The 14,543-nt window shown below is 46.5% G+C and overlaps 1 protein-coding gene across 1 annotated transcript; it reads right to left on the bottom strand.

Annotated features, from left to right (window-relative positions):
• Positions 1 to 10,619, bottom strand: CABP5 (calcium binding protein 5). The gene is made up of 6 exons (XM_033170936.1): positions 10,513 to 10,619; positions 8,827 to 8,857; positions 7,642 to 7,785; positions 4,868 to 4,977; positions 3,027 to 3,174; positions 1 to 347 (listed from the first exon to the last, which is right to left on the bottom strand). Exons 1-6 carry the CDS (start codon positions 10,573 to 10,575, stop codon positions 322 to 324), a joined length of 522 nt encoding a protein of 173 aa, XP_033026827.1. The 5' UTR covers positions 10,576 to 10,619; the 3' UTR covers positions 1 to 321.
• Between the last annotated feature and the right edge of the window lie 3,924 nt (positions 10,620 to 14,543).

Here is a 14,543-nt window from a genome sequence, read left to right as displayed (position 1 = left end):
AAGGCAGGGAAGTGATCTTCCGGTGTGTGTTTGAGAGGGATGAACCGAGCTGGTTGGACCAGTTGTGGGATACATTTGATGAATGCAGCTGCCCGGTAATAAAGGATTCCTGCAGGGATTGGACTTTGCCAAGTGGGATGCTTGCCCTCCTCTTAGGGAGACGATCCAAGAATGCCCCCCAGTGCCAACCCACCCCTTGCCCTGCTCAGTCTCTTGTGCAAACGGAGGTTTGACCTCCCCTCCCAGTTCACACTGGGAATTGATGTTGGAACTCCATACATTCACATATCCGTTGGAACCAGAGAGGGGTGGGCGACTCCATCAGCGTGACATCATCCTCACAAACTCTGTAAGGCAAACGTCAAGAAACACATCAGTGCGGCTGGGGAGCAAGGCCAGAGAGGCCTGGCTTCAAATCTATGAAGACTGCTGAGTGCTCCCTCATCCTGACATACCTCACAGGGCTGTTGTGCTTATCAAAAGGGAGATAAATGGCTGTGAATGCCACCGCCTGTTCCTTGGAGATAAATGTGTAATTCACATGCAAAATAATGATGCCCTGGTTGCCAATTTGCTACTGGGCCAGGTTCAGGTCTTTTGTGTTAATTCACAAAGTTCTGAACAACTTTAAGGACACCCAGATTCCATGCTCTCCACTTTGATCACTGAGACCTTCGGATGGGGCACTCTTGGTGGTCCTCCATGCCCCCAGGATTTGGCCAACCTTTACCAGGGTTTAGTGCAGCAGGCCCTGCCCTGTGGGACTACTTGCTAATGGAAGGTCAGCTGGAGTCATTCCTACTTTCTTGTCTTTCAAAACTTATATTATTTAGACAGGCCTTCGATATTTTTACCAGTGAGTTTTTATTCACATATTATTGAAGTTTTTTACTGCTGCTATTTGTAGCTATTTCAGTTTAGTAAGAAGATAAACCTGCGCTGAACATGCACATGATATTATTCAACTATTTTGGGTGCACTGTTATTTGTTTAATTTCTGTTTCGTCTAGTGCTGAATTTAATTATCTTTTGAATGTTCAAAATATTTGTTTTTAACTACTTTCTATCAATAATTCAAATCATTGGACTAGATGACTTGGACTTGGGGGGTCCCCTCCCAGCTCTACAACTCTATGATTCTACAAAATGTTGCTGTGTTTTGTAAACGGCTTAGAGGTTCCGTTAACATGGAGCTGTACGCAATTTTTGTTAAATAAATGAAATGAAGAAGGATGAGGGAGCACGAGATGGGGGCAGCCCTGGCCTGAGACCCCGCAGTGTTTTTTCCTGCTGGATGAGGCAATATTGGCCTGGATGGACAAATAGTTTGCTTTTGGTATAAGGCTCCTACGCTTCCTAAAGGCTGGCTATTGTGCCCTTTTCGGCTGGCGGTGGGCGGTCTTAAACAAATGAATTACCAATGCAATCCAAACTGTGCACCAAGATAAGTCCCCTGGAGAAATAATGGGCATTCTGCTTCACCTGTGTCATTCAGGTTACTTGTGCTGGAAGTTGGTTGTGCTGTTGTGGTAGCCTGAAATATCCCCAGAATCTGTATTCCGAAATGACCTATGTCCTGTTACCTAAGGATATAAGGAGAGGCTGCTGGATCAAGCCAGTGGTTCACTTAGTCCAGCATCCTGTTCTCAGGGATCAACCTATGGGCCACAAACAGAACCTGAGTTCAACAGCACTCTCCTAGAATGGAATCCAGAAGCATTAAAGGTAAAGGTAAAAGGACCCCTGGACGGTTACGTCCAGTCAAAGGCAACTATGGGGTTAGAATCATATAATCATAGAGTTGGAAGAGACCACAAGGGCCACCCCCTGCCAAGCAGGAAACACCATCAAAGCATTCCTGACAGATGGCTGTCAAGCCTCTACTTAAAGACCTCCAAAGAAGGAGACTCCACCACACTCCTTGGTAGCAAATTCCACTGTCGAACAGCTCTTACTGTCAGGAAGTTCTTCCTAATGTTTAGGTGGAATCTTCTTTCTTGTAGTTTGAATCCATTGCCCCGTGTCCGCTTCTCTGGAGCAGCAGAAAACAACCTTTCTCCCTCCTCTATATGACATCCTTTTATATATTTGAACATGGCTATCATATCACCCCTTAATCTTCTCTTCTCCAGGCTAAACATAACCAGCTCCCTAAGCCGTTCCTCATAAGGCATCATTTCCAGGCCTTTGACCATTTTGGTTGCCCTCCTCTGGACACGTTCCAGCTTGTCAGTATCCTTCTTGAACTGTGGTGCCCAGTTGCGGCGCTCATCTCGCTTTCAGGCTGAGAGAGCCGACGTTTGTCCACAGACAGCTTTCTGGGTCACGTGGCTAGCATGACTAAGCCACTTCTGGTGCAACGGAACACCGTGATGGAAACCAGAGTGCATGGAAACGCCGTTTACCTTCCCGCCGCAGCAGTAGGCCTACCTATTTATCTTACTTGCACTTGACATGCTTTTGAACTGCTAGATTGGCAGGAGCTGGGACAGAGCAACAGGAGCTCACTCTGTCGCGGGGATTTGAACCCCCAACCTTCAGATCGGCAAGCCCTAGGCTCAGTGGTTTAGACCACAGAACCACCTGCTTCCCTCCAGAAGCAATACTGCCTCTGACAGTGGAGGTAGAACATAGCATTCAGGGTCATTAAGTCTTGCCTGGTGTGTTGGGACAACTCCCACCCTGTGCTATCTGGCGCCTGCTTATTAAATTAGTACCACAGCCACCCCGCCAATGGGGCTGCAATCCAAAAACAGGGCAGGTGGAGCAGGGAGGCTGGGTGGTCCAGCTCCTGGTCCCCCCCCCCCAGCAGCAGCAGCCCGTTTTGACAGGTGGGCTGTGTGCTACCATCTCCATGCAACTGGAGCAATCCAATAACTCTCTAACCCTATTATCCAAGCCCATTTAAGCCTATATCTTTTCAGCCTGTGCTCCTAAATCCCATCTCCCCAGACCTTTAAAGCTTTTAACCTCTCACCTTGTATCCCGATAAGCCTATAATCCTATATTCCCCGATTGCATCTCACCCTCAAAATCCACTGTCCCGTCTCCATTGACGTCGGCTTCCTTCACCACATCAGCAATCTCCCGGGACGTCAGGCGCTCGCCCATCAGCCTCTGCATGGCCTGGTACAACTCATCCAGAGTGATCTCGCCATCCCCATTGGTGTCAAACTGGAAGCGGGGAGAGACATGGTAGTTAGTTGCGGTGAGAGTCAGCACCCCTAATCTGAATAGGAGCAAGAGAGCGGAGCTTAATGTCAGGAGATGCAGGACACATGAGAGGAAGTACCTCTTCATGCAGCGGTTCGTTAGCATATGGAACTCATTGCCACAAGATCCAGCGGCGGCCAGTTAATCTGATCCCATTTTAAAGCTAACGGGGAATAGATCTACCAATGGCTATTCGTCAGGATTAATGATGGGAGAGAAATCCAATTCAGTTTGCGTTTAAAAGGTGAACTGGCCTCATCCACGCATTCCAAAACAATAAGGAAACCAAAACGCAACCATCCTTTACAAAAGTCGCATTTTCCCCAAATTTTGCAATGCCGTGCTCCAGCCAAGAAATGTGTGCCAAAATGCACATACGAGGGTAAAATGTGCATAGAGAAGCACATATCAGTGAAAAATAATGGCGGGAAAATGCATTAAGGAAATATAAATATTAGTGAAATATTAGTGCTTTCCAAAAAAAGAAAAAGAAGTGTACCAAAAGGATTTGCACCAAAAGGTTGATGGATTTTCATGAGAACTTAAAAAAATAAATAGATAGAACCTCCAGGTTCAGATGCAGTATACCTCTGAAAACCACAAGATGAGGAGCAGCAGTGTAGGCTTTTGCCTTCCTGCCCTGCTTGTGGTCATCCGGTGGGTCACTACAGTAAGTAGAACGCTGAATTATGGACCACCAAAAAAAGCGGACACAGCTGTGAGTAAAATTCCGGAGTGGTAACAAATTTATAAAAGCAAATTTATAAATAATAATTATTTAAATACAAATACAGTACAGCTCATGATGTATGCGACCAGGTAACTTGTGTGCCTGCCTGCCTGCTTCCAGATGCTAACTGTTGATGGGCAAGTTAAAGGATCTTTCTGTCCCTTAAATCAGATGTGGACCAGACAGTCCTTCAAATAAAGGACCCCTTTAAATAGAGGACTGTTCCCCCGACAGTGCTTCCATCAGAGGACTTCTGTAAAGTAGGAGAGATTGTCTAGACCTTTGGTCTGTTCCAGGAAGTTTCTTCCTCTCTCTTCTCTATATTTTTTTATGGAACTAGCAAGGTTGGCAGAGAAGGGATAGCCATGTGGAGTGCTATGTCCCATCCCCCAGCTTTTTGGGTGGGGAGGATCGATGTTTTCTAGTTGGGGAATGAGAGGTGCTCAATTTTCTGGGAGGGAAAGGGGACATATGACAAGCTGGGATAAGTGTACATTTCAGTGTCTCTCGGTTTCTCCTTTTTCTTGTCTTAACCACTTCTCCACATTTCCGTATCAGATTGTGGAGCTGGGAATTAAGTCGTCGTGAAAATTCACCAGCATTTTAGTATGAATTTCTTCTAATGTGCATATTTACCTATGTAGTTTTGCCGAATATACACATTTTTTTGCGAATCCATTTTCCCTAACAGAATGCACTTTCATATTTCGTTTCCACTAACAAATGCATTTTAACGCACACTAATTCGGGGAAGTGCGGGTTCTGAAGGGATGGCTGTTTGTGCATTGCTGCGGAAAGCGCGGTAGATTTGTTAGATTTGCCTTTGAACGAGAACGGAATCAGATTTCTGCCCCACCCCTGAGAACAAGAAACAAGGCTGAGAGAAAGAACTCCAAAGTCCTGTCCAATCCCAGCCCATCTTACCTCCTTGAAGGCATCCCTCATTTCCTGAAGTCCGATCATGCCCGCCGTCTCTGCCAGCAGCTTTGGGGTCATCATCTCCACAAAGTCCTCAAAATCCACACGCCCTCCAACTGCAGGGATCAGAGTCAGGTTAATTTTTTAGAAGCTTCAGATATCTTGGTTTCCCCTTCAAGTTTCCTTACATATCCCTGATCAGCAGCCAGTTTTGAGCTGCATAAACAGCGTACATTTAAAGCGGATGATTTCCCCCTAAGAATCCTGGGAATGTAGTTTTTTAAGGGTGCTGGGGATTGTAGCTCTGTGAGGGGTAGGCTACTGTTCCCAGGATTCTTTGGGGGAAGTCATGTGCTTTACAATCTAATATACCATAAAATTCAAACTAAACTAAAGATACACACACACACTGTATATATATCAAATGGGGGGGGGGAAATAAAGAGAAAAAGAAAGTAAGATACATTAATAAATCATATGATCTTCATAAAACACAAAATTATAAATATAGCCCTCAGTCAACATTTTGCCTTAAGCTTCACACATATGGAGAGTTGAATCCTCCCTGCCTCTCATACAAGTCAGCTTCCTGTATCTTCATCTCTCTCTCTCTCTCTCTCTCTCTCTCTCTCTCTCTCTCTCTCTCTCTCACACACACACACACACACACACAGACAGACATGTTGTTGTTGTTGTTGTTGTTGTTGTTTAGTCATTTAGTGGTGTCCGACTCTTCGTGACCCCATGGACCAGAGCACACCAGGCACTCCTGTCTTCTACTGCCTCCTGCAGTTTGGTCGGACTCATGTTGGTAGCTTCGAGAACACTGTCCAACCATCTCGTCCTCTGTCGTCCCCTTCTCCTTGTGCCCTCAATCTTTCCCAATATCAGGGTCTTCTCCAGGAAGTCTTCTCTTCTCATGAGGTGGCTAAAGTATTGGAGCCTCAGCTTCAGGATCTGTCCTTCCAGTGAGCACTCAGGGCTGATTTCCTTCAGAATGGATATGTTTGATCTTCTTGCAGTCCATGGGACTCTCAAGAGTCTCTTCCAGCACCATAATTCAAAAGCATCAATTCTTCGGCAATCAGCCTTCTTTATGGTCCAGCTCTCACTTCCATACATCACTACTGGGAAAACCATAGCTTTAACTATACGGACCTTTGTCAGCAAGGGGATGTCTCTGTTTTTTAAGATGCTGTTTAGGTTTGCCATTGCTTTTTTCTCAAGAAGCAGGCGTCTTCTAATTTCATGACTGCTGTCACCATCTGCAGTGATCATGGAACCCAAGAAAGTAAAATTTCTCACTGCCTCCATTTCTTCCCCTTCTATTTGCCAGGAGGTGATGGGACCAGTGGCCATGACCTTAGTTTTTTTGATGTTGAGCTTCAGACCATATTTTGTGCTCTCCTCTTTCACCCTCATTAAAAGGTTCTTTAATTCCCCCTCACTTTCTGCCATCAAGGTTGTGTCATCCGCATATCTGAGGTTGTTGATATTTCTTCCGGCAATCTTAATTCCAGCTTGGGATTCATCCAGTCCAGCCTTTCTCATGATGAATTCTGCATATAAGTTAAATAAGCAGGGAGACAATATACAGCCTTGTCGTACTCCTTTCCCAATTTTGAACCAATCAATTCTAACTGTAGCTTCTTGTCCCACATAGAGATTTATCAGGATTCAGATGAGGTGATCCAGCACTCCCATTTCTTTAAGAACTTGCCATAGTTTGCTGTGGTCGACACAGTCAAATGCTTTTGCCTAGTCAATGAAGCAGAAGTAGATGGTTTTTCTGGAACTCTCTAGCTTTCTCCACAATTCAGCGCATGTTTGCAATTTTGTCTCTGGTTCCTCTTCCCGTTCGAAATCCAGCTTGCACTTCTGAGAGTTCTTGGTCCACATACTACTTAAGCCTGCCTTGTAGAATTTTAAGCATAACCTTGCTAGCGTGTGAAATGAGCGCAATTGTTCGGTAGTTGGAGCATTCTTTGGCACTGCCCTTCTTTGGGATTGGGATGTAGATATAAAGACATACACCTCGTTAATGCTACTTAGAGTGCCACCAGAAATCAAACACCACACAAGAAACCCAATCCAAAATAAAGAAAAAATAAAAGGGGGGGAGGACCAAAAAAGCAGAGAAAGATAAAAAAGAGATACTTTTGGTTCCCTATCTGCCAATTGTGAAAAAACCATTATTCAGAGTATTTAACATATATACTCCAGAATCATTCTAGCTATGAATAATATCTAGTTACTGTGTTGTTGTTGTTTTCCATCCTGCGGGACTGTCTTTTCCCAAAGTTGGTTGGAGGCCTGGGAGGGAACTTTTGGGCCTGTGCTTTCTAGGCATGTGACAAGCAAAAGTGTAGGTGAGCCTTAGGTCCAGCCACTGCATCACACAGGAAGCTGCCTCACTGCTGCCTACCACCGGCTCCATGCAAACCTTTTCCCCCTCTGAAATGGCAAACAAGTCAAGGGCTGGTTGAATCCGAGGCAAGCCAACAGTGGCCATCCTTTATGTTTGACCCCGTTGGAGGCCCAGGTAGTGATACCAGGACTCCTGCCCATCGTCAGCCTTCCCCAACCTGATGTCCTCAATATGCTTTTGGGCTACAATTCCCAGCAGCCCTTGCTTAGTATTGCTCATGGTAAGAGATTATGGGAGCTGTAGTCCAAGACTTTTGGAGGGCCGCCAGCTGAGGAAGGCTGCCTTGTATCTTCAGCCCAGCACCATTCTTTATTGAAATATTCAACCCAGACCTCAGAGATCAGGCACTTACGATTCATGTTGATCTGCTGTGACAGTTCGATAAGCTCCATCTCAGTCGGCATGTACCCCATTGTCCTCATGAGGTTGCCCAAATCTTTGCAGCTGATATAGCCATCCTTGTCCTTGTCAAACTCATCGAAGGCCTCACGGAGCTCTGTTTTTGCAAAACAAAAGCAGCAAGAGTAGCAGCAAGGGTAGCGATAATAACCAAGTAAAGAAAACCTCCGTGTCAGTGGTTTTCCAGGTTTTTACCTCAGGAAACACTTTCTCTGTCAACTGGGCTGCTGAAGGACCTTCTAGCACCTGCTTTGGAGTCCCAACATGTTCTAGAAGATTCTGGGTATGTTTTAAGACAAGGGTAGAGAAGCCGTGGCCCTCTACATATTGCTGGACTACAGCTCCCATCGTCCCTGACCATTAGTTATGCTGGCTGGGGCTGATGAGAGCTGTTTTCCAGTAACAAGACAGAGGGCCACAGGTTCCTCATCCCTTTCTTAAGGCCTCACCATCATTCCTCATGAACTGGGTGTGCAATCAATATCCCCTATGGCTAGGAATGGGCGAATCTGTCCATTTCACTTTCCCCCAGTTTTTCAGTTTTCCAAACAGTTCTCCACCTTTTCTCATCAGTTTGCCATTTTGTGCTTTTAAAGGGTCCTCGAGAAAACTCACCAGCATTTTAGTGTGAAATTCAAGTAATTTCAGGTGCAAATTTCACGTAATAGATACAGTTTTAATGCAATGTGGATCAGCATAGACATTTCTGCAAAGTAATTTCCCATGATATATGTCGTATTCACCAAAAACGCGTTTTTATGCACACTTTACCCTAAAATGTTTTTGTAAACATTATTTAGCTGGGGAACCACAATGCAAAATTCAGAGAAGTGTGACTTATAAAGGAAGGCTGTGTTTCAGTTTGCTTGTTGTTGCAGAAAGTGCAAATTATGCAGGTTTGCCTTTAAATGCAAACTGGATTGAATTTCTCCCTCATCCATGCCTATATTACACACCAGAGGAAGGTCAGACATGGTGAGGAAACTCTCTTTATGGGAAGCTCCAACGTTACTGATCTTCCCATCAAATAATCCCTCATAATCTTCCAAAGAACCTCAGAATTTCCCAGAACAATTAAAAAAAAAAAAACAACCCAAAGCTGCTGCTTAAAAGTATCACAAATGCCCATCCTACTTACCTTCGATTTCATCTGCTCCCAATTCCCGCTCCTGTAAGACAGGTGTAAAGTCATTCATAGTGATACAGGCACATAGGAAGGAAGGAAATGAAGGAGTCTTGGTTCACAGTCCTCAACCTCTCAAGAAACTACGCCTTCCTCCAGAGCTATAGAAAACAAGCCCCCCCCCCAGCCCTAATGCCAAACCGATCTCTCCACCCAACCCTTCCCGACGCCCAAACAAAGGCTCCTCTTCCCTAAGGCCAATCGAAATAATTGCATCGCGCTGTCAAAAACACAGCAATGCTCCCGTTGAGTTGACAGCTCAATATTTACAGGCACACAGAAGGACAAAGTGGATCCAGCAATGAACTGGAACACTGCCCAGAATGACAGAGCCAGTCATCACAGTGAGATGGAGGAACGGAGAACCGGGGGGGGGGGGAGAGAGAGAGACCCTGCACGATCCTTACAAAACCCAGGAGGTGCAGAGCCCATAGAGGAGCAACCATGTAGCTGCAGATGTTTGAAGAGAGACACAGAGAGAGAAAGGCTGAGACCACCTCACTGTGCTTTCTGATTCACAGAGACCCCTCCTCAAAACTTCAAGCAAGTACAACCAAGGGTGAGTCCATGAGCTGGCGGCAGCTGAGAACCTTGAGGATCACTAGGGATGCGTACACACCATATAGTTAAAGTACATTTCCTTCCCCGTAAGGAATCCTGGGAGCTGTCATTGATTAAGGGTGCTGGGCTCTGTCATAGGTAAAACTACAGTTCTCAGGTTCAGGGGAAGGTACGCTTTAAATGCATGGCAGGGCTGCAGCACACCAAGATATCATAATCTGCGCCACTACTGAGCCTGGGGTGGGACGGGACATAATTCATACTAAGGGGAAAGGAATTAGGAGGTGGTTCACAGGACCCAGTCCCAGATATTTTGCAATAGACTCCCCACCCTGAATCTCATGCCCCTTCCCTACAGTATTTTAACCTCAGCGAGAACCTCAGACACCCCCAACCATTTTAATTTTGCCTGGCAGTTATTTTGTGGCCCCGTGGCCCTGTGCACCGAGTGTTTCGGTTCCTGTCCAATGCCCCTGAGGCCAACTTAGCCCCCCGACTGCCTTTCTCTTGCATACCTTCCCAGCATTCAAAGACCCAGCCAAGTTATCTATTTGGCTGTGGTGGTGGCGGCAGAGAATCGGTTGCGAGAGGGGTTCTCCCACAGGACACGCATACATTTCCCATCGTGTCATTTTGACCAAAAAGTTGGGGCATGTTTTGGAAACCATCTAATAAAAAAGGGGGGGGGGAAATAAGAAAACCCTGCCTGCCAGAGGCAGAAGGGGAATGAGAGATGGCAGCATATAAGATGTGACGCCTCTTTCAAACCAACATTCTAGAAGTTAAATCGGACCCATAGAATTCCATCTCCCTCTTGCTTCTCCAACGCACTAGACTTCTCCTCCCGGGACCTGGATCCTCCAGAACACCATAAACTGCAAGCTGCCTTCCTGGAGCTGAGTCTGGAATCCTGGGGGCTCCTCATCCCACCGGGTCCCACTTTTGGTTAATTTCCCTTGCAGAGGAAAATGGAAACTCAGCCCTTGCTTTGGCTGACCGTTCCAGACCCTTTGCCCTGCCCACCCGGGCTGATGCGCCCTCTTGCCCAGTCGCCCCCCCCCCCCCGCGCAATGGCCATACCCCCTGTTTCTCAGCAATCCCCTTGCGCAGGAAGATGCAGGCTGGTCCCAGACTGTTCTGCATGGCGCTGAGTGCTGCGTGTCGTGGTCACCCTCGGTACGGTCCTTCTGACGTCCCCTTTAGCAGAAGAAGAGATGGCTCTTATGGATGAGGATGTTTTATAGAGGGGGAAAGGGGATTATCTCTCCCCCCCCACCTCACTTCTGATCCTCACCCCCCCCCCCGCTGTCCAGGCCTTTTTTGTTCTCCTCCTGGCTGTGGTATCTGCAAAATAAATCCCTCCTCCCCTCCCCAGATTAACATCTGCCGCATGGTGAGAGCGGGCAGCCAGAACTCCTCAGGCTGGGCAGAGGAGCCAGAAGGGTCCAGAGACTCATGGGATGGGGTGCAGGGTTCTGCTCATAGCTGTCAACTTTCCCCTTTTTAAAAGGGAAATTCCCTTATTCCAAATAGGATTCCTCACAAGAAAAGGGAAAAGTTGACAGCTATGGTTCTGCTGTGGCTGTCTGGGAAAGAGGGAGTGGGATTTAGTGGCAGATTTGATCCAGAACTCTTGCTGGGTCCTTTTGGGACACCTGAGTCTCCTCCCAATGGTTGATTTGTTTATTTGCTCTGATTTGCTTGCTGGGTGGTTATATGGCAGCGAGTATTCATCTTACATTCACCCTGATTTGCTCACAGAGTGTTTATATGTCTTCGCATTAAACAGTCATTCATATTAGACTTTGAAAATCATTTTCCTGTCACTTTCCTAACTGCAAAAGTCTGATTTTTTTTTCAAAAAACTTAAAAAGTGGATTTGTTGCTCTAAGGCAACAGAGCGCTTTACTCCACTTCAGTTGCACAAACCTAAATTCCTCAGTACTGTAAGCGCTTGGATCCCTCCCACAGAAAACTGACAGTCTGGAGGCACCCCAAGGGCCAATGAGTTAGGCTGCCAGCACGCCATGCCTTGAAGCACATTGTCCCCCCCCCCCAAAGAATCCTGGGAGCAGTAGTTTACACCCCACAGAGCAACAATTCTCAGCACCTTTAAACAACTACAGTACTTGGATTCTTTGGGGAGGGGTGAAGTGCCTTAAAGGTATTACTTACACACACACACAGCCTAGATTTCTGTGTAATTATAGTGCAGTGGGTTCTTTAGGGCAGCCATGTTATTTTATACAGTCAGAGCTAGAGTGCTTTGGGTGGTTTCTGGGGGATCCCCCACCTCCAGGATCCCCCACCCCACCCCTTTCCCTGCCCACTTCCTTGGATATCTTTTCGCACAGGTTTTGCCTGTCACTGGGATGGGGAGATGGGATCAGGTTCAGCTGTTGTTTACCTGGGTTAAGATGCAGCAGCTGTCTCTACCAGGAAAAAAAAAAGGTTGTGAACCCAATATATATATGTGTGTGTGTGTGTGCGTGCGCGTGTGTGTGTATAAAGTATCTTTATAGAGGTATGGAATGTGGTGGATTAAGAGGTTTGGTGGGTGTGGATAGGAAAATAAAGAGCAACTGTCTTTTTAAAATGTAAAGAGTTTCTTGTTTTGATGTGTGTGTGTGTGTGTGTGTGTGTGTGTGTGTTTGTTTGTTTGTTTTAGTTTACTTCTACAAGTGGGAGTTGTGCTGAGATATAATCCTCACCAGACAGGCAATGCCTTGTAAGGAACGGCATGGAAAATTAAACTAGAACTAGGGACTGAAGCAACGCAGGTACTGCATTAGTGTGATTGTTAGGCATGTTGTGTAGTCACTTTCGGACAGTAAAAGAGTTACCATTCATTTATGGCAGACTCTGGAACTCATTAAACAGAAGCAGCAGAGGCATCTGGCCAGGTATCAGGTGTGCCACACAATTCGGCCTGTTGCCTAGTGCATGAAATACGAGTCAAATGACCCCCATCTGTTTTAATTGATGCATTAATAAATAAATAAATTAGGCCTGCAATTTTCTTAAATTAATTGACTTGCACTAAGAACTTTGGACGGGCAAAAGAGCTGCCCCAGTTCTTCATAAATTAATTGTTGAATTGTTTATATATATATTTAGAGAGAGAGAGAGAGAGAGAGAGAGAGAGAGAGTGAGAGAGTTGTTTTAGGCAGGTGCTGGCTGCAAGAACTGGATGGCAGCCATAATTTTTAGAAGACACATTTTGCAGTCCCCCATACAAAGGAAGGAACTTTTCTAGGGCAGGGAGTGGGTAGGTAGCAGAGGCAAATTTAATACTCCAAGTAAGTAAAATAATAACTGTAAGTATATAACTAGCCAGTGCTTTTTTCCCCCCTGGGGGGACGCAGGCAGAGCCATAGCTAGGTGATCTTGTGCCCCGGCAGAACCGTCCAGATTCGCCCCTTAGCCACAGACAAATTAGCTCTTCTTTCTGCCTCTCATCGCACCACCCCTCCAGCCATTCAACTCACCCTCTATTTAAAAATAATTTCTTATGAGGCAATAATCAATATTTATATTTATGGACATATTTTTAGCCAATTTTGCGCCCCCTCCCCATTGCCTGCGCCCCTGGCGGGGGCCCACCTCACCCCCCCCCCCAGCTATGGCCCTGGACGCAGGGGTATGCATATCCCTGAACATTTTGTGAATCTTTATACTTTTGTCCATTTACTGTAATTATTTTTCCCGATTTGAACTATAAAATGGTGATTTTCTTGAGTCAAAATGAGAGTACCCCTTAAAAAAATTATCGTGGGGGAAAGCACTGTATCTAGCTAATATTTCTGGTCAATCTAGTCACTTAGCAGAGATGAGATATTGATAGACCTGCCCTTTGAGCAACTTGGGTTGTGTAAAGTTCCAGGCATGTCCAACGGGTAGATCGTGATCTACCAGTAGATCACTGGACGTCTGTGGTAGATCACTGGTAGATCAGTGGCTCCCCCCAAAGCAGCAAAAAAACTTTGGCTCCCCTAAAAAAACTCAACATCTTTGCCCTGCACCCCTAAAATGACCTGAACCACCAAAAACAGGGCTTTCCTTCCTAGAAAAAAGCTCAATGTTGCTTTCCTCCTCCCTAAAGAAGCTCAACAACTTTTACATGAACCCAAAAAAGGGGGGTAGGTAACTGCCAGTTTTTAACTCTGTGAGTAGATCGCAGTCTCTTGGAAGTTGGCCACCCCTGGTGCAAACATATCATAACATCCACAGTAGAGCAAAATCAGCTCAGCTCATCAAAGGCCTTTGGAGGAAGGTGAGTAGCTGGCCCAAAAAGAAGTCAGTGAAGGCGCCAGACAGACCCCACTGGAGAGAGGGTTCCGCAGACAGGGGCCACAACTAAAAAGGACCTAGAATCATAGAACTGGTGACTTCGAAGGAACCCCGAGTCATTTATTTAGCTCACCCCACTACAGTGCAGGAATCCTGCCCACAGCCATCCCTGAGTGGGCTTGAACCACCAACCTTCTGGTTAACAGCCAGACACACTGACCCATCTCCCTCTGAGCTTCCCTTAGAGGAGGGAGCAGGAGACAAGCCTCAGATGAAGATCTAGGGGCCCGGGCAGGCTCCGGTCACATCTCCTTCCCACTCCATGGACAAAAGCCAACTGAATTGTCGGTTGAATCTTACTTCAATGGCGGCGGCGCTGTACTTGTGGGGAGTAGGCTGGCTTGGAAGGCATGAAGGTCACATGACACAAACACTGCTGGGGGTTGGACTAGATGATCCTGGTGGCCCCTTCCAACTCCACAATTCTATCATTCTGTCTTCCCACACCTGGTCTACCGCCTGAGAACACCTCGTTCTGGCTAGGGGCCAGGCCATCGCTGTCCCAAGGGGAGGAGAAAGCGAGATGCAGGGGTTTCAGATGGTGGGAAGTTGGGAGCCTTGCTCTCCTTGAGAACCTTTGGCTTCCCCTCACGGCTGCCACGGCAACCAGGTGGGTTCTTTTTCCTTCTCCCTCATTGGTTGCTAGGAGCCGCTGCAGAACCCGAGAGAGAGGAAGAGAGAGGCTGGTGCCGGGATGAGGGGCAGCTGGGTTGGGGGGCAGCTGGGAACCTGGGGCATGAGGATGATGGGGCGGGGTGTAA

This window comes from Lacerta agilis, chromosome 14, assembly GCF_009819535.1.
Source record: "Lacerta agilis isolate rLacAgi1 chromosome 14, rLacAgi1.pri, whole genome shotgun sequence".
NCBI lineage: Eukaryota > Metazoa > Chordata > Lepidosauria > Squamata > Lacertidae > Lacerta > Lacerta agilis.
This window is presented reverse-complemented; position numbering and strand designations above follow the sequence as displayed.

What these genes read in the sequence shown, in the direction of transcription:
- CABP5 (XM_033170936.1), bottom strand. Translation starts at nt 10,575, where the DNA reads ATGCAGAACAGTCTGGGACCAGCCTGCATCTTCCTGCGCAAGGGGATT. An exon ending in GGATTGCTGAGAAACAGGGG is followed by an intron (nt 8,858 to 10,512) that starts GTATGGCCATTG and finishes CCTGTCTTACAG; the next exon opens with GAGCGGGAATTGGGAGCAGA. An exon ending in TGAGGGATGCCTTCAAGGAG is followed by an intron (nt 3,175 to 4,867) that starts GTAAGATGGGCT and finishes CCCCGCTTCCAG; the next exon opens with TTTGACACCAATGGGGATGG.